The 18,316-nt window shown below is 37.3% G+C and overlaps 1 protein-coding gene across 2 annotated transcripts in view; it reads right to left on the reverse strand.

The window, feature by feature from the left end:
• Positions 1 to 831: 831 nt before the first annotated feature.
• The window catches only part of NAMPT (nicotinamide phosphoribosyltransferase), a 29,968-nt gene continuing 12,483 nt past the window's right edge, over positions 832 to 18,316 (reverse strand). The window contains exons 3-12 of one of the 2 annotated variants that reach the window (XM_030479527.1): positions 17,991 to 18,094; positions 15,055 to 15,183; positions 14,432 to 14,590; positions 13,930 to 14,066; positions 11,686 to 11,911; positions 10,393 to 10,512; positions 7,817 to 7,834; positions 4,945 to 5,085; positions 4,654 to 4,788; positions 832 to 2,928 (exon numbers count right to left, since the gene is read on the reverse strand). In XM_030479527.1, the coding sequence (XP_030335387.1) occupies positions 2,815 to 2,928; positions 4,654 to 4,788; positions 4,945 to 5,085; positions 7,817 to 7,834; positions 10,393 to 10,512; positions 11,686 to 11,911; positions 13,930 to 14,066; positions 14,432 to 14,590; positions 15,055 to 15,183; positions 17,991 to 18,094 (1,283 nt within the window). In that variant the 3' untranslated portion in view covers positions 832 to 2,814. The remainder of the gene's footprint in view (positions 2,929 to 4,653; positions 4,789 to 4,944; positions 5,086 to 7,816; positions 7,835 to 10,392; positions 10,513 to 11,685; positions 11,912 to 13,929; positions 14,067 to 14,431; positions 14,591 to 15,054; positions 15,184 to 17,990; positions 18,095 to 18,316) is intronic. The other variant, XM_030479528.1, reaches the window with a different exon arrangement.

Here is an 18,316-nt window from a genome sequence, read left to right on the forward strand (position 1 = left end):
TCAGATGGCTATTATTTTCACTGCCAGAACTAAACTTTATTTCCATGTGTATTACATACTGGTATTTGATGCCGAGTACATTAAAATTACTTTAACAGAGGATTTAAGTGAGGAATATTTATTCTTCACTAAACAGGTTAAGAAGGAATGTAAAAACCTGTAAGAAATAAAACCTGTTTAAGCTTTGTTTTGATTTTGGCAAAACAAACAGTTCAGTACTCTCCTGTTCTTTCCTCAGATCTTTCAAAGTACCAAAAAAGCATCTTTTCATAATCATGCAGCTGAAGAAAAAAAAAAAAAAAAAGTCCTATAAAATCCATTTCTTATGCTAAATACGGTTACAAATAAGAGTATTAAACACAAAACTCCCAATTCCTATTTTCAAAAACAAATATTGTATTATATTATGAAATGGGCATAATTAAAATATATCAATGACTACAAATCTAGTAATTTCAAGCAAACAAACATGCTGTTTGCTTTCACGTGGAAAAATTAGGATATTGTATGGTTCAAGCACTGCAGTCATTTCTGTCAACTCCTTGATGCCCAGAATGTCAAACCGCCAAACACAGACACATACATATTCAGGTCTGAATAGCACCAGGTGGATTTCTTTTTTTACCCCCTTTTAAAGTTATTAACACTTAATAAGTGATGTGACAACTTCCTGAAAGTGACATGCACAAGTAGACAATTTGCTTCAAGTCTCCAACTAATAAGGTAAAAGTTTTAGACAATACTGAACAATTATGTATTTCACGGTACACAAGAAAACAGTGCTTCCACAGTATATCCTCAGTTCTCAAGTACAAAAATATCAGTTATGGGTAGTCAATAGTTATCAAAATCTTTATTGGTACAGAATGAAAGCAGCATTTACTTTATTGTTTTTTAAACCATACATCATAAAATTCCCTAGTACACATGGGGAGGAGTGAAATAGGCTCTGTACTATTTACCTGCTACTGATCCTAGGTCCAGATTTAAAACCTTTCCTGGCCAAATACAAACAGTATCATTCATAGCAAAGGGAAGGCAGTTCCTCAGTGTGAAAGGTCAGCATTTAGAGACTTACTAAAGCACTATTTTTGAAACAATACATCACTTCAATGTATAATTACATACACTACAAGTGGAAAACAAGTTTTTATTAACAAGAACTATTGAGACTGGGCATAAACGTCTTAACCACAAACCCTGGAAACATTATGGGTGCTTTGATGTGGCTCTTTTTGGCAAGAGAATAAGAACAATGAAGTATGGCTTTTCAATCTTCCTTTAAAAGCATGTTTTATAAAATTCTGTAGCTTAAATTTTAGAGGACCCCTAAAATTTTTCTGTAGCATCATTTACTAATTAGAAGCATTAATTACATCACTAGATTAAGCCATTGGCTGATAATTGATCACCAGCATAACGCAGGAGCCGTTTGCTGTTGGTTTTTGTTTCTAAGGGAGGTACTTTTCTAGTGAGAGCCATCCTACAGTACTATCGAACATCTCAGAGGTTACTACATAGCTTCTCAAATAAAATCCTCAACAGTTTCATTTTCCAGCAGATACTCAAATCAAGCATATGCAGAGAGCAAATACAATCGAGTGCAGACAGTTCAAAAGTATCTCTCAAACACACTATTTTACAGCTACCCTCTGCAAAATAAAAGCCCCTCCTCAGCCCAATGAGACAGGGCAAGAAGGGGAAGCAGGTCTGCCATTCATGTAGGAGTTTGGCTAGCATAAAGTTTTATTAAAGTTGTTAACAAAAATAGTTAAACATTTTTACAATTTAACATCCAGTCTGACAAAAGGCAAATCAATGAAAAAAATACAAAAAAGTAAAAAAGTGCACTACCCAGTCCAGTATTTTGCTTTAAAGTCATGTCACTTACAGCATATGAAAAATAAACCCAGAAGTGTAATTACTTTAAAATACACCGCTTCCATATTTCAGTATTTTACACATATATTCTATAGTGGAAGAGGAGATCTCTTAAAAACTTTACTCTTAAAATATTGAGGTGCATATGCCAAGTGGGATAGACTTGGCAAGTTAAGTTGCAGTAGAGAATCCTTTCAGATTTGGCATTTCATTTACATACCTTACTGTGCCAGCAAGGTCTGTAGTACCTAAACCTTCTAGTAAGAACAGCAATTTGCTTTAACGCAGATTTACTAATACAGACAACTACAAGAAATGGTGAGGTCAGCAATTCTATGGGATCTTAAGGAGATATGAGTCCTGATTTAGTTGTCAAATGGTAAGATGTCACAACAAACTTTAAGGCCATGTTTTATTTGCTGATTAATGGACAAAAGGCAATGGATTTCCCCCCCCACCAAATATTTTCTTGAAAGTCTGTGCTCATAAAAATCATGAAAAGTTGGAAAGACTTAATTATTGAAACTTTAAATATATTTTACACAATCTTGTTTGTACAAAAATACAAGTTAAATATAAACATAAAGCAATCATGATAATTTTATGTAAATCCATTTTGTGATATTCTGTTATATATAAAAAAGTTTTTCAGCTCTGTCTCATTTGTGAAAAGATCAATATCAGATTGAGTCACTACTGGCAAAGGGCCCTAAAAAGCACACTTTAGCATTAAATATGTTTTACAATGAAAGTACCATTTCCTGATTTCATCTTTTCTAAAGACTGGCAAAAGATAGGGCAGTATGTCCATAAACCAACAAATAATTTGGCTACGATGTCATAAAACACAAACACACAAATCTGTACAATAAACCCGGTAGCTATGCAGTACGTACTTGTTACACACACACATACACAGACATGGAATGAAACTTAGTGAGACGCCATTTCTAGTTCACTGTTCTTCAGCCTGGCATTTTGTCTTACTTCATCAAACGAATATGACTTCGTTACCTTTCCATTCTTAAATACTGTATGAAGGAGATCCTGCAAGAAACACCACTGCCTCAGCAAGAGTGATTTGACAAAAACAACGTAGGTTATACAAACTCAAAAGTGAGCACCCAAACCAACCCTGGTAAGACTAGAGCTTTAGACTGCCAAGATACTAAATCTTTACAGCTTCTTCTGACACTTTTCACTAATGGTTAGGCAGAACAAAGGCTTCAGGCCACCCTGTGCACAGACAGAAGCTTTGTGTTGAGTAGTCGCTGAAGTGAGCTGTCCACATCTGGCCAAAGCCAAATACACACACTAAATATACCTTACTAGCTTACAAACTAATAAGAAAGGTGACACTCAATCAATTAAATACAATTCAATTAAAGATTTCATTTAAGCCTCTGTTATTTCCTCTAGAGCAACTATGAAAAAAATAAAAAAAAAAAAAAAAAAAAAAAAAAAAAATCTTTCTTGACTGTCCGCTCTGCACGTTTTGTGGAACAGTGCATTAGAAGTGCTTGCAAACACACACTGAAACAGCAACAAGCACAGCTTTGTACAGAAGCTGTGCCAATGTGCTTGTACAGAAGCTGTACAGAAGCTGTACAGCAATGCTGAGCAGGCGCTACGCCTGAAGACCTCTTGCAAGGACCTGTGGCATTAGGGCAATGGGACCACAAGAGCAGATTTACCTGTAATTTCCCAGAGAGCCCCAGAACCTGTTCAGCAAATAGACACCCCTAATGTCCCAGGACAATTTTTTTTAATGAATTATTTCACCTGTCAAAAAGGAAGGAACTATATATATGGCCTAATTCAGAGCCAAAGACCTGTGATTTGTTTCGAAGAGATTTCTCATCATTAGGTCCCTCCCTCTATACATGTAAAAATATATATATCTGATGAATGTTCATCACAAACATATACATGCATATTTGTATATGTAACTTTGAAAAATACTTTTGATTTCTGGTTTGAAATTTCTCAGATCTCAGTTTTATGCTTACTGTTGCATAAAATAGCACACCTAGTAATACCCCTCTGCCTAGCAGCACAGAAATGTGCTTCTGTATACCAGAAAACTAAAACTTCCAGCTTCTAAAGGCTGAAGTGCAAGTTGATGACTTATTTTCAGTCCTCTCAATTCAGAGAGAGACTCAACATGCTCTAAAGGTAAGCACTTCATTGCTTGCACACTGAAAATATAGAAGATATCAAACTGAAAGCCTGACATTGGCATAAAGTTTGTGCTTATTTTACTGAAATAGCACTTCATTTTGCAGTTGTAAAGAATTAACAGGAAAACTGAATTCCTGTTTTAAATTTACATCTTTGAAAACTGAGTAACTACTCCATGTACAGAGCATTAATACCAAAAGGAACTATTAAAAAATCTTAGTGGTTAAGTAGAAACAAATTTTAGTTACAGCTGTCCTTCTCCCACCTCCAACTCAGATCACTACTCCAATTGTGCAACATAGCCCATACAAAACTACTTGTTAGCATATATTCTGCAACATTAGTTTTGGGAAAAAGCAACAATGTTCTCTTCTTTCTGAAGATAAAGAGAAATATTTCTAATTGTAAAGCCTGGCATCCTAACATTCTGCTGTCACTGAATTTGGCACTGGGGACATGTGAGGTAATAAGAAGGGAGTTGAACAAAGATAACGAAAAATAAATTCTGAAATTCAGTTTTTAATTAAAACCTGCTTTTTCTCAGACTACTTTCGCATAAGGAATGATGAAATACACTTTGGAAATCCATACCTGTCCATACTCTTCAAGGTCTCCCTTGCCTTCTTCAAGCGTCACATAATCTCCAGCAGGCGTCCTATGCAATGATAGTCGTCCTTTCTTTGACCTTTTGTTCGGGTCAGCAACTGGATCCTTGAAGACATTTACCTAAAGTGAAGAGAGTATTTTATTTTAAAGGAGAGGGCTCTGTGGGGCTCGTGTACCAGCGCAGGTGGTGGTAGTGTAACGGGAAATGTCAAGAGGGTTTTCAAGTGGGGAGGTCTCTATTGAAAACACAGTGGTAGAAGTTGTACAAAGACTTACCCCGAGACCGTTGGTCACCACATAACTACACTTGAAGGAACAGTTTAAGAGGTCTCTGGTTAGTTTCTGCAACAAAGCTCCACCAGATCCAAAGGCAATATTCTCAATACTCCATTTATTCTTCTTCATTCCCTCCACAATCTAATAAGAGAAAGAAAATTATGATGAAGCATACTTTCAGGTGATGGCATTTTTCCATGAAAATATTAGACTACTTAAACAAGATGCTTTTACAGACAATTAAACCAACTAACATTCAGTTTCCAGGAGATGTACGTAACAATTCTGTCAATACTTGGCACAGTGTTTGCATTTTTAATTGTGATTTCAGCATGGCATAATTGTAGAAAGCTTTTGCCCCAAAACTATTTATCATGCCAGCACATATACTTCCCAAAATAGGGCTAGTACAGTAATGCAGTGCTCAGACAATCAGAACTCTAAAGAAAATGGAAGACTTTAAGGGAGTATTTCAGAGCTTCCCAATTTCTCAGAATTATGGGAAGACTTCAAAGCATAGCATGTATCCTGAAACAAAGCAGTCATCTCACTTAGCAACTCCAGAAAGTTACTACTCACTTTGACCAATAATTTCAACAGAGCAGTTCTCCCAAAAAATGACATTGACTAGAATTAGATCAGCAATTTTGGAGATGGGAAATGGAAATACATGAAGCTGCTCACAAAGTTTGCTTTGCCATCTTCTCAGGCAGGTATAGATCAATGTGAACTTCACTGCTATCAGCAGTCAGTTAAAACTTACTATATCATTTCCTCCTACTCTCATTCTATCCAGACAAACATGACATCCTCTAGCCTGGAGTAATGGGTGCTAGTTCAGTCATGCTCATAAATGGCCAAGATTTGTTTCCCTGACCTGTTACCCTTATGACAGCCTGAAATGATGGTCATAGCTCCAACAAAAGAGTGTTTGAACTCCTATCTCCTAACCGTTTTACCAAAAAAAAGTGCGTGAGAAAACTTCAGAGTGGGTGAAACAGCAAACATCCGTCCAGAAAAAAGGAAGGTAAGAAACAGAATGGAACGACATAATCTATGGGGAACAGCGCAGTTTCAGAAATCAACATCAGAAATTTGGTAATCTTCATTCTGCGCAGTTTCAGCCTCCTGCATCAAAAAGAAATGTCAGAGTAACACTGACCAGAGCTATTTCAGGAGCTACTGATGCCAAGCCACAGCTAAGGCAGGGACAGCTAAGGCAAAATTAAAGTTTCATTCATAAGGGAAAAAAAGAAACAGACAATTCCAACTTCAGCCAGTGGCAAACAGGTGACTAATGGAAGCAGAAGAGCATATTACTGAGAACAGAAGAATATTTTGTTTACCCATTTAATCACATGCAGACTGTCTCTTCACAGATACTCTCAGTCTGAATGCCGGACAGAGGCCAGGCAACAGCAGAGTTATCACCTTCTGAAGGTATGCTTTAAACACATCTCCACTACATTTTTAGCAGGGATTTCCCCCATAGAGATCTCATCAGTGAGTTTCTGTCATTCTAATGGTACCAACTTACTCAGCTTCATTTAAGAAACCAAGGGAAATGAATCTTGGGCATTACCACCATGACTTTCACTTAAGAGAACACTTTGTATCCTGAACAAATACCCCCTCAACGTATGACAAACCTGTGAATTTTAGCAGTAGTCATGCCCTTTCGAATGGTGACCATGCACAAGAGAAATCCATATTTTCAGGTGATTAGGTTCTCCCAGAAGCAGTTAAAAGGGGTACTCAAGGAGAATAAAGGACTAAAATGAATAAAGTTCTCCCTTAAGCATCTCAGAAGTAACAGAAGATGACAAAGGAAGGGTAAGAAAAGGGATTTTCTATACCGTCTACTTAAGCATAAGGCCAATAAGTACTGTAAGAAACCAGACTTGACCGGGCCTAGATATCTATGCCATATTTTGAAAAGGCAAATGTAGGTAAACTCCACCTGGACTCTGATCAAGTTCTGTCCAAACACTGACCTAGCCTGAAGCCAATGTGAACTGCTGGCCAAGTCTGAGCAATGTATTCTACTCCTTTCCTTATCCAGTTTTATAGATTAGCTTTGACATTGAACTCACATCAACATGCCTGCACGATGTAGCACAAACACCTGGAATAAACAACATCCTACCAAGGCTCAGACTTCATGTTCACTGATATATGTAGGTTAGCAGATGCCAGTACAAGTATAGCATAGTTGGGCCATGGCTGCTTAACCTTCTTGCCTGGCTGAGAAGAAATGTGAACCCCCTTTCAGCTACTGTTCCTGCTCTCATTTGCAGATGGTTTGTTCATCTCGTGCCACAGGCACAACTCCTTGCTTACCCTGACTGAAGGATTGGCTTCCACCTTTCCTCTCCCAAGAGGTTTCCTTACTCTGATTGATCTTTGGCTGGTGAGGGGTGGGGAAGGGAAATCGAGACTAAGTTGAAAGACAGCTCTGGCTCTATCAGTGACCCACAGCAGAGGCCCAGATAACAGCTTCCTTAGGTATGGGGAAGAAATGGCAAATAGCAGCAGTAGTAGGGAAGAAGAAAAGGGGGAGATCTGAAGCAACTGAAGCCTCCACCAAAGGAAAACAATACAGAAAAATTTCTTGTCTCACGCTTTCAAACATATACAGGGAGAACAGTTCAGGTGTCAAGGTTTTGACCAGCTTCCTCTGACCATTATGAACATGATTAATGTATCTACTGTGACTCCAGATTAGAGGATTTTCTTTGTATAAAAATTTAAAGACATCTGGAAATTGAATGTTCAAAGAAAATCCTTTGAAAGTGTTACATTGTGGAGTTAGCAGATTGGAATGATTTTAAAAAGTGAAAATGCTACAAGAAAGTCAGAAAAGGTTCCTTACCTGTTCTACCAGCATCCCCTATTAAAACAAAGAATTTTAAAATCCAGTTTATACTGATACAGAGTTGTTTTCTATATTGCTGTTTCTAACTATTAAACTAGCAAACAGCTAGTTTGGATAGTCAGTTCAGACTGATCTACCATTACTCACTCCAGTTTTTCCTATTGTACCCATTACCTCTCATCTGACCCATAACAATAAGTCATGCCTAGAATCTAAGACTGATACGGAATAATGAGAATAATCACTTGCACAGGCTATATAGGGCGGGCAGGAGGAAAGGGAAAGATGGCCACAACAATACATTCATATAACTCATTCACGTAAACTCCTTTGTGAAAGGGATGAATTATACCTTCAGAGTTGGGTTGGGTTTGGGTGGTTTGTTATTTTTTTTTTAATGGCAAGCTATTACCCAGTCTTTTAGAAGTCAGCACGGTAACCTTGGGTTTGCTGACATGAGAGGATAAAGAGATGTATTAAATTTAAGCATGACTAACATTAGGCTGCAAGATCATGGGTCTTTTTGCTTCAACATAACTTGGTACTGTCCAATGAGAAGTGCATCTTTCCTTCCTGCCTGCTTCTCCCAGCTCAAAACAACAGTCTATTTTCTCTCCTGTATTGTGCTGGTGAACGCTGGCCCATTTTGAGGGCCAATTTAATTCAGTAAACCACAGAATTGATCACTTCTGGCTGAGTTAGTTTGCTGCTACATGTGTGGGCTACATTAGTTTAATGACCAGCGGCTCGATGACTAAAGCTGATATGAGGTGCACGGCAAGATGAGAGCATTGGGAAGGGATGAGAAGATGGCCACTAGGCAGGTGTGAGTTATGTCTGCTCTGTCTTGTGAGTTATGTCAGTCTTGTGGAACTGGATCTTTAACCTCTTCTACTATGTATTGCAGGTAGACTTTTCCTCATAATCAGTTACAGTTTGAGGAAAATATGTAAACAGGCAGATCATCTGAACAAAGATTTGTTCCTTCTGTCCCTCATCCTCTCCCATTAGCTGCTAGAATTATTTTCCTGCTCTACTTAGAACTTGGAGAGCAATGCATTTTTATCTCTAATGTAAAGATTTTAAATACTAGTTTTGCGATTTTGATTACAATTGATGCTATATGAGCATCCTTGAATTTTGTCCTGTTACTTCTGTAAGTATATAACTTACAGAAAGAAACCTTTGAGGTCCTTACAAGAAAGGATTTATAGTCCAGTTTCTTTCCTGTCACAACTCAAAGATCTCAACCACAACATACTTTGCCTAACACAGACATCAGTCCTGTTAAACAGCTGTTGAGAATATGCAGAAGTTTATTTAAAAGACTCATCCCCTTGTATCTAATGATAAGACTTTTTTCCCAGCTATTAACCTCCCATGCCTGTGTTCTGCTAAGCACATCAACACAGCTGTATATTCTTAATAAACCACATGGGACAAAAAATAAAGTAAAATAAAATTTGCTTTAAGGCTATTGGAGGAGGAACAAAGTGTACTGCGTGAGTGCACTACAGCTGGCGTATCAGTAACAATCTCTATATTAACTGCTCTCTAAGGATCTGCGTGACAAATTTGATTTCTGCCATTGAGGTCCACATTATGTGCCCATATGAGATGTGCAGATAGTTTCAGACTAACTAAAACCCAAGCCTGATGTCTCTCTTGAGGAGCAGCAAAAATCAACTTTGTTAAGAGGACCCTAAGGATGTGTCAATCTAGAAAGATAAGACAAGTGTCAATAAAAATCAAGTAAAACTAATCTTAAATTTATCTAACTTATTTCTGGTTTTGAACTCTAATACAGCTGACGATGAATGATCACAGACAAACCTGATAAAGTCAAGTCCTCCTCCTTTTATACACCTCTCGTCTGTAGTTACCGAAGTTTGTATCTTTGTGACCACATTATATTACCAAGTATCTCCCATCTAGTCACTAGTGGTGAATTTATAACTAGTTTCAAGCATTCAGCATCTACTAAATAACCAATTTTTGTCTTGATGGAATTGCACTTTTGACTCAGACTACAGTCTAGCCTGTTACACATATTTTCTGGGCTTCCAACAATGCATATACCACTAGTTGCCCTATCAATGAACTTGCCTCCCTTGTTATTAAAAACAAGTCTCCTTCAAATCTACACATTCAATATGTGAACACTTCAGATGGTACGTAACTAATGAGCCAAACCAGTTAGTTACTACTATTCCTATGGCACAGCAATCATGCAGTGTGCTTTAGGTATCAATGAAAGGACCAAACACTACCAGACTTTGATGTGAATTAGACTTGACAAGCAGGATGAAAGCAAACAAAAGGAGAGACAGTGGGAGGAGAAGGGTTACAACAGCGGGATTAGGAAATGCCTTTTAGGGTTTTTTATGCATCTTAATAATTCCCTGTGGAGTTTTAATGAATTTGTTTTATGCATTAGGATATCCTGCCAGGGTCGAATGAAGGGCAGAGTGGGGTCAGCAGTCTCTGCTGCAACATCTGACTAGTCATAACCAAGTCCAGATTAAATATCAGCATTACCAGTGTCACCCTAACACATGAACAGGATCTCCTACCTCTTGCAAGGTGTTGATATCCACACCATCCCCTTGAATAACTCTGAGATACGGTGGCAGCAACTTGTAGCCTTTTGAGTTCTCTGTAATGGGAAACTTCTTCCCTAAGATCTCCAAGACCTATTGAAAAGGGAGACAGTTCAAACTTAAAATATGAGCCTGCCATTCCAATAAAGAAACAACTTCCACATTTGAGTCATGCTCTCTCAAAAGATGAAAAATCCATAAGTATACCCACATATCCAGGTCTAAATCTACCCAGTTAGGCACAGAAACAAAAAGCATGCCAGCCATTGTGGAGGAAGCCATTAGATTAAAGCAGTCACAGACCATATGACCTTTATAAACTTGTACCCAAAAGCTAATCAGAACCTTGTTTCCCTCCTTTCTCTCTTTGGTTGCTGTGAGTTTTTGCTATTAAATATGTCAACTGAAGATTCTGATCTTCTTTTGACCTCCCTTAAGATGGTGGATGAAGCCTTCAGTTTTCTGTGATTTTGTTAGCCACCAATAATTAAAATGAAACACTTCAGTTAGGCGTTTTTCTTATCAGCTCTGATAAAGATTATTCAAAGTTCATGTGTGATGTCACTTGTCCCAAAGAAAAGTGATAAAGCTGTATGTATCTGATTTGATAGAGTATCAATGTAATTAAAATCTCCCCTACTTTCATAATAAAGCAGGGCTGACAACTACTCAAAGGCAGAGATATCATTAGCTTTTATTATAGAACTAGGACAAGCATTGTGCTCTCTAAAGAGCTACAAGGCAAGAAGCATTTTTTTTAAACTTGGGGGTCACGTGCCACTGACTTAAATGCATGTCTTACCCAAGGGAGAAGAGTGCTAAACTTGTCTTTGTAGCATAAAACAGCAAATTACATTAATGCACAACTAAACTTGGTGGTAATAAGTCCTATTGGCCTGGCATCTATTAATACTCAAGTTATTTCCCATTTTATTTGTGATAAAAGTTTCTCCTTATAGAACCATTTCAGCATCATTAGACCAGCAAAACTGGTAACTGTTGTAAAAGCTTCAACAATGGTATGCAAGAATGGGTTTGATGATGAAAAAGATTAAACTATTCAGACGGCAAAAGTTTTCATGTGTATACTGAGATGAGGCAAATGTTTACATTTTTCCATAGGTCCAAATTACCCAGCATCAACTACATACTACAAATATCAGTTTAGAGCATTATGTTTCCTATGTTTGTTAGCCAGTCATTACAAAACAAACAATTGTCCTTCCCAACAGTGTATATCGATGGCTTCAAGAAAGGATTGATTACCTTTAAAACAGTGTCAAGGGGATTCCCAGAATCTGGTCTGATAATAAGCGGTGCCTCTGGACTTCGGGCTTCAATTATATGCCTCAAGTCATCACCCCATATTTTTTCACACGCATTGTAAATGTCGTAGCTGTCACTAACCACAGATACAGGCACTGAAGAAAACTGTGTCACTATGTGTTCAAAAGCATCTTTTTCATGATCTTTCCCCCAAGCTGTTATAGTACTGTAAAGTCAATTGAAAAATCTGTATTAGAGCAGCATTAATATGTAAAACCACATATTCTGTATTTCCTACCAGCAGCAGTTCAAGATAATGATAGGCAATATGATTACAAGACAGCATAAATTATGTGCTTATCAGCTCTGTGTTGCAGGGACAGTAAATATACTATATACTAAATGAACAGCACCCTGTTATCTTTGACAAGTCAGACAAACACTTGACACATGAAACTTCTTTCACACGTAAATGTGATTTTTTTTTTTCTTTATTTATTTAGTATTTGTGAGTTATTCTTAAATCTGAAATTCAGGCAGTTGGAGAACTACAGATGCAAGAACAGAACATCTGCCCTGGCAACTTCAGACTACAAAATGGGAAGTAGAGCACTAACAGCATGTGTTAGGAAAATCGTAGAAGAAACCACTATTTATTCTCTTTTTTAATAGTGATATAAAACCATTATGCTCACTCATACAAACATTCTTCTAGAGGAACCTCAGGGCATTACCCTTGGTACAAGGGTACAGGCAAGCACATAAAATAATGTTGCTAAGAGAGGTAGTAAGTTATTGAATGCCAGCTGACCTGCAGTAGCTGTTCTGTATGTGGCTGTCACAGGTCAGCCAACGTAACTGACTTCAGTAACTAAAAATGCTCTCATGCAAAGCATATGTGTGCAGTAAGAGCTAGTGGGCATTGAAGTTTTACCATAAAATGCCACCATTAATTACTGCATGAAGGAAGCCTCAAATCGCAGTAGTGGAGAGACAAAACAAAATGTGTTTCAAAGAGGCTGGGACAGCCCAAGGAACCACCCTTGGTGGCATGCCAGAGGTAGGCACCACTCTCGCACCACAACCTCACGTTGGAAAGCAGTAGAACAACTCTGGAAAAATTCATGTCTCTTGCACGAGACCCTTTTCATGTATTAACTTGGAAAGGGTGACTGCAGTCTGCCTTTGGCAATGTGAACTTTAACTAGGGCAGTTTAAGCTGTCTGCTCTCATACCACCACTTCAATATGCTGTGCAAAACACACTTGTTCTCTTGACTCCATGTGCCTGCTTTCATTACAAAGAATTTTATACTTGCTTGAGCCATCATTTTGGACTTGACTATAGTACTAAGCTAAGAGCTTCAAACAAAATTTGTCACTTCTACTGATCAACAGGAGTTGCAGAACAGCACTATAGCAATGGTCCAGAAAGTTATGTGTTTCTTTAAAGAAGCCCACTACCCTATGAGGGCTGCTCATGTAAGCCTTTCTACTATCTGTCTTGCAATCCTAAGTGAAAATATTCACTATTTAAAAGCACTAGCTTTCTTACTTGATAGGGAAAATATAACAATCCCTTCCTTTATATTCTGCCTGTTTCAGTTTGCAGACATGCAACTAAAATCCAAGGATTTGTATTCACTTCTGAACTTCTAAAGGATTTAGATATAAAAAATTAGAGCTTTTAATCTCAAATGTCTGTTTGAGATCAGTTCTTTACTTTCAAAAAACTCATTCACAATTCCTAGTGAGAGATCAAGGATTTACCATTGGCTAAATTAGTTATGCTAACAGGAATCTTTAGAACAACTGCCTCTTCTGGAGGGAGAACAGAGTCTGGGAGAATCCAGAATTGCAACTTACATGGTTTTTGCATTTTATGATTTTATGTTTAAAACAAAATTCAAAGTTCACAATGTGAATCCTCAATATCTACTTTAACCTGTAAGCCTTCAGTCCATTCTAAAAAGAATCATCCAAATGTACTTAGACACTGATAATAAGATTATAGTTAAAAACATTTAAACACATTATAGTTAAGAACAACCATGCCACAGTTGTGCCCTAGAACATACAGAGGTATTCATGTTGAACTTTGGCCTCAACGGCTGGATCACTCCTGGCTAACACTGTACGATATAAGCGAAACAGCTTAATACTTCTGGACAGAAAGAGGGATAAGAAAAAAAATTGCATTTTGTTAAGCTATTTTAAAGAGACATTCACAGCCCAATATCCCTACCTGTGTTCAGCAGCTGGAACAGAATATCCTGGAACCGGATCTTTTGTACCGTAGTACTTTTTAATTAATGCAATTCCTGCTACAGTGTCTGTTCCTTTGAAGTTCACCAAATGAGCTGAAGCTCCTATCCCCGCAGTCTGAAAAAGATACAATTTTCAGTTGCCATGCCAAATATAGGTGCCTAAATCCAGCCACTGCCTAGCACTAGTTTGTAACAGCAAAACTGACTTGGCTCCTGTTTCACCAATAACCTCTTCGTGCGTTTACAGAGTAAAGATGCCTTCCATATAGAAGAAAGCTCTCCCAGCCTTGTGCTACAGTTTAGACACATACCTACCCCCTCACCCCAGATCTCCCCTCTCCACAGTAAGTCCAAACACAGCGCTCTATGCATTTGCAGTTTCACTGCTCAACAGGGACACAACTGGTAACAGATAAATGCTACAATCCTTTATAGTTAAGAACGATTAGACTCCTCAAATTATTAGACAAGTCATATTACCTCTTGTGAAGAAACTCCTCTGTAGCCAAAGTCATGCAGTTTATACTCCAGTCCTTCTAAGCTGCCAGACGTCTCTAGCAAATATTTGGCCAAAATCTTTTTCTGCTCTCTAGAGTTTGTAGCAACTGTGATTGGATACCATGACTGCACAAGAATGGTCTAAAACAAAACCCATCACATTATTAGGTGTAGGTTTGCTTAGGGCTTGAAAATCCCCACTTGGCATTTAATCAGGCACAGAAGGGTCTAATTATTTTCATCACCCATGCCTCCAACAGTTTGCTTTAGAGCTAAAGTAATTAGCTTTTATAATACCTTTATAAGGCAGGCCAGGTATTGGCCATCTCCAGAGTTATCACTCCCAAGCTACAGACACACAATTCCTCCCATCCTCCTTTCCTTGTGGATAAAAGCACTGTAAGTTTTTCCTTTAAATTTTTCACAATTTCTTACCAGGTAGGGGAAAAGGTCCGTGTAGGAGCACTAAATAAAGAATCCAGGCTTATTTAAAGCAGAAAATGAAAGCTGCCAGAGATTTCCCTTAAACCAATATGTGATTCAGCCTTTAATATAAGTGCATTAATATTTACTTAGAAAAAACAAGTAAACTTTCCAAAACTGACCTCAATCCAATTCGTGAGCCAGTAGCACTCTGGATCTGTGTTTTCTACTGTGAAAAGAACGTTTCCTCTGGGAATTACAGAGCCCTCAGGAACAGCCTTTATTTCTATAGGAAGATGGCCATCGTATTTCTGTGTAAGAAACAGTGATACTGTCAGACAACAGGAAAGATTAGGACCTACTCCTCTTATATTCAACTGCAACAGATAAAAGTCAGGCTATGAGTTTAATTATAAAGCTTTCTTATTAATTTCTTTCAGCCCTAAAAATAATTTGATTTGTTTGCATACCCATCAGCCCAAACAAACAAACACAAATAAATAAATCCACATTTATCAAAAATAGGAGGAAAATCCTGTAACCTAAAATTAGTCTCTTTATCAAACCAAACACTGGTTATCAGTTATACTCCTTGTGCAAATTGAGTCAGGAAGGCTTAAATATTCTATTAAAATACATAACTTCTACCCACAGAACAAGAAATACTCGCTACTCCATTTTCTGCAGTGCTTTTACATCAAGTAAGCTAAAAAAAAAAAGAAAAAAAAAAAGAAAAAACCCCAAAAAACCCCTCATGTTAGGTATTATGTAGGGTTTCAAAAGAAATCTCTAATTTGCTTAATATAGATGTATGCTTTGTCAGCTTATTAGAGCAGGATCCATTCAATATCTATTTTAAAGAATATTTTATCATCTCAATTATTCTCTAAACATGAAATCTAATTTTGAAGTGTCATTCTTTTGTCAAATTCAGTCTTTCATCCCTGAAGGACTAAACATTGTGTGAAATACGCCTTTTGAAAAAGAGTAAGTTGCAAACAGCAACCTCAAAAGGGTAGTTATAACTTTCTGAAAGAGCTCTCCAAGCCAAACTGATAATACTTATTTTTGTATATTAATATTTTTTGACAGAAACTATTCTTTAAAGGCAATAAAAATTGCATTAATTCAGAGTAATTACACTGATTCATAAGTAGCATCAAAGCTTATTCTTCAGTGCCCCAAACACACCAGAATTGTCTTCTACATGACAGTTTAAAAGTTTCTTTGAAAGTAAAATATGCTGAAGCAAATTGTATTTATATACCACACAGGCACAGGGTTTAGTTGTCAGACTGGGAGATGTCTGCTCTGGATTAACAAAGGACAATGAAGTCTTCAAAAAAGCTCAAAATAATTTATTAGTGATTTAATGAAGACAAAAGTAGAGTTAAGTGAAAGAACAAAACATTTCAAAAGTTGCTGTAGGTATTGATTTTGTCTATGGAAAAAAAGCAGCATGGTCATTCCGCAGCGCTATGCTATAGCCCTTTTCAAAATTGTTAGGTAGAATCAACTTGTAGAATCAACTGGTACAATTCAGGGCTTACATCTCAATCACTTGGATCAATTCCTGCCAATTTCCAGCCTTTACACCACTACCCTCGCTCTCTCTTCCACCCCTTCCCCCATCAGTATTTATTCATTCACTTACTCTCAGTACAAATTAACACATGTACATTTCAAATTCATTTTGGCACTTCACTCATACAGCCACTGCTCCCTCTACTTTACCAACACTACAGGTTAGGTAACAGAGCCAGAGAGCAAACTGTGGTAGGTATGTGAATTAAACAGGAATTCACTGAGCAGAAGCAGGGTCTTTGTGTGCGTGCATATGGCCATACAAAGACCCTAAGGATACATACACTTCCCGTTTGAGACCCACCAGCATCTAAGAAGTGAAAATCATATTTGTTTATATATATGCACAATTTTAACAAGACAATCTGACAAAGGAATAAACAATCTGTACAAGGGGTATGCAGGAAGACTTCTTTTAACTAAACCAAAAGTTGATCGGAATTAATTAAACCTCAAGTGTGGACAGACACGCAGCATTAAAAGTGTGTTAATTCAGTTTGGTCAAAGAGGGATCAAGATTACTTTAAACGCAGATGAGAGCAGTTCACAACGTATAACATAGCCTAAAAGGAAACACAGATTGAATTCACATCTGTAGTTACCTGAAATGGATGCAAGTCCTCTACAAACCTCTCCATAGCTCCCTCTTAGAAAACAGTAGGCTTATTTACCTTGCTGCCATTTGCAACGTTTAGTTGAAATTCACTTTTCTCTTGCACACTTTATGGTCACCCTGGTTGCAAGATGACATCCAGATGTTATAAGACAGATGCCACCACAAAATAATTGCAATCAGATTATCCAGGGAAAAAAAAAAATGCAAAGAACTAAAACAGTGTTTTCAAATGCCAAAAATATCCATGCACTAGAATCTACAATGAAACTTCGCATTTAATCTGCAGAGATTAGAATACCTTCGATGAATGCTATTAGCTGAATCTGCTGCTTTTACAGAGATGTTTGCAACTACTTGAAGACTGACACCTTTTGAAACAAAAGGGAAAGAGGATAATTGTGGAAAGACTTAATTTGAATGATTTCTGTGTCAGAAGTGCTCTAGCGTTGTACTTTGCAATAAAGTTTAACTTAAATATTTGAAAATTTTAGGAAACAATTGAACAAAATATGCATTTTCTGGAAGTATTTACACATGCAAGAAGCTGTAATGCTTCCTGCATTAGAATAAAAACCGTTATGATTAAGTACAGAAAGTAATGTAAATGATGCAAGCAACCACTAAGCACTGTAATACATATGGAGACTTGGCAACAAGCCCTCTCTATACTAGCTGGCTGACGGCAACCATAAATCCTTATTACCTACAAAGCCATATTTGGCATCTGAAAGGATGAAAATTACTTTTCTCTAAGGAATTACAATTACATGATTACTCTTTGACAGCTGCTGCTCCCTGTACACTAGACATAAAAAGCTAAATTTATCCAGTCTTTACTATCATTAAAATGAGAGACTGCTCTACAGTTGATTCACAAATCCTTCTTGATGATCTCATACTATTTTCATGAATTTTTACCTCCAGAATATAGTTCCATCCCTTTTCATTGAAGACATCATCTTGAAAATGCTCCCTATATACTTCTTTGGCTTCCTTGATTTTCTCTTTGGTCACCACTTTACCTGTAGTTTTAGAAACAGATGAAAGCTTAGAAACTTAGGATATCCATCAATTTATAAACTAAATAATCAAAAGCTTCACCCACAGAAAAGTCACTTTGCCTCCAAAAAAGACATGAAGAGTATAACTAGTAAACTGCATTTGACATGTTAAAACCAAATTTTACTTTATTATATAGATCAGGATGCTTAAGAAACCAACAGGATAAAGTACACTCGTGGCTT

The sequence above is a fragment of the Strigops habroptila genome, chromosome 3, assembly GCF_004027225.2.
Source record: "Strigops habroptila isolate Jane chromosome 3, bStrHab1.2.pri, whole genome shotgun sequence".
Classification (NCBI taxonomy): domain Eukaryota; kingdom Metazoa; phylum Chordata; class Aves; order Psittaciformes; family Psittacidae; genus Strigops; species Strigops habroptila.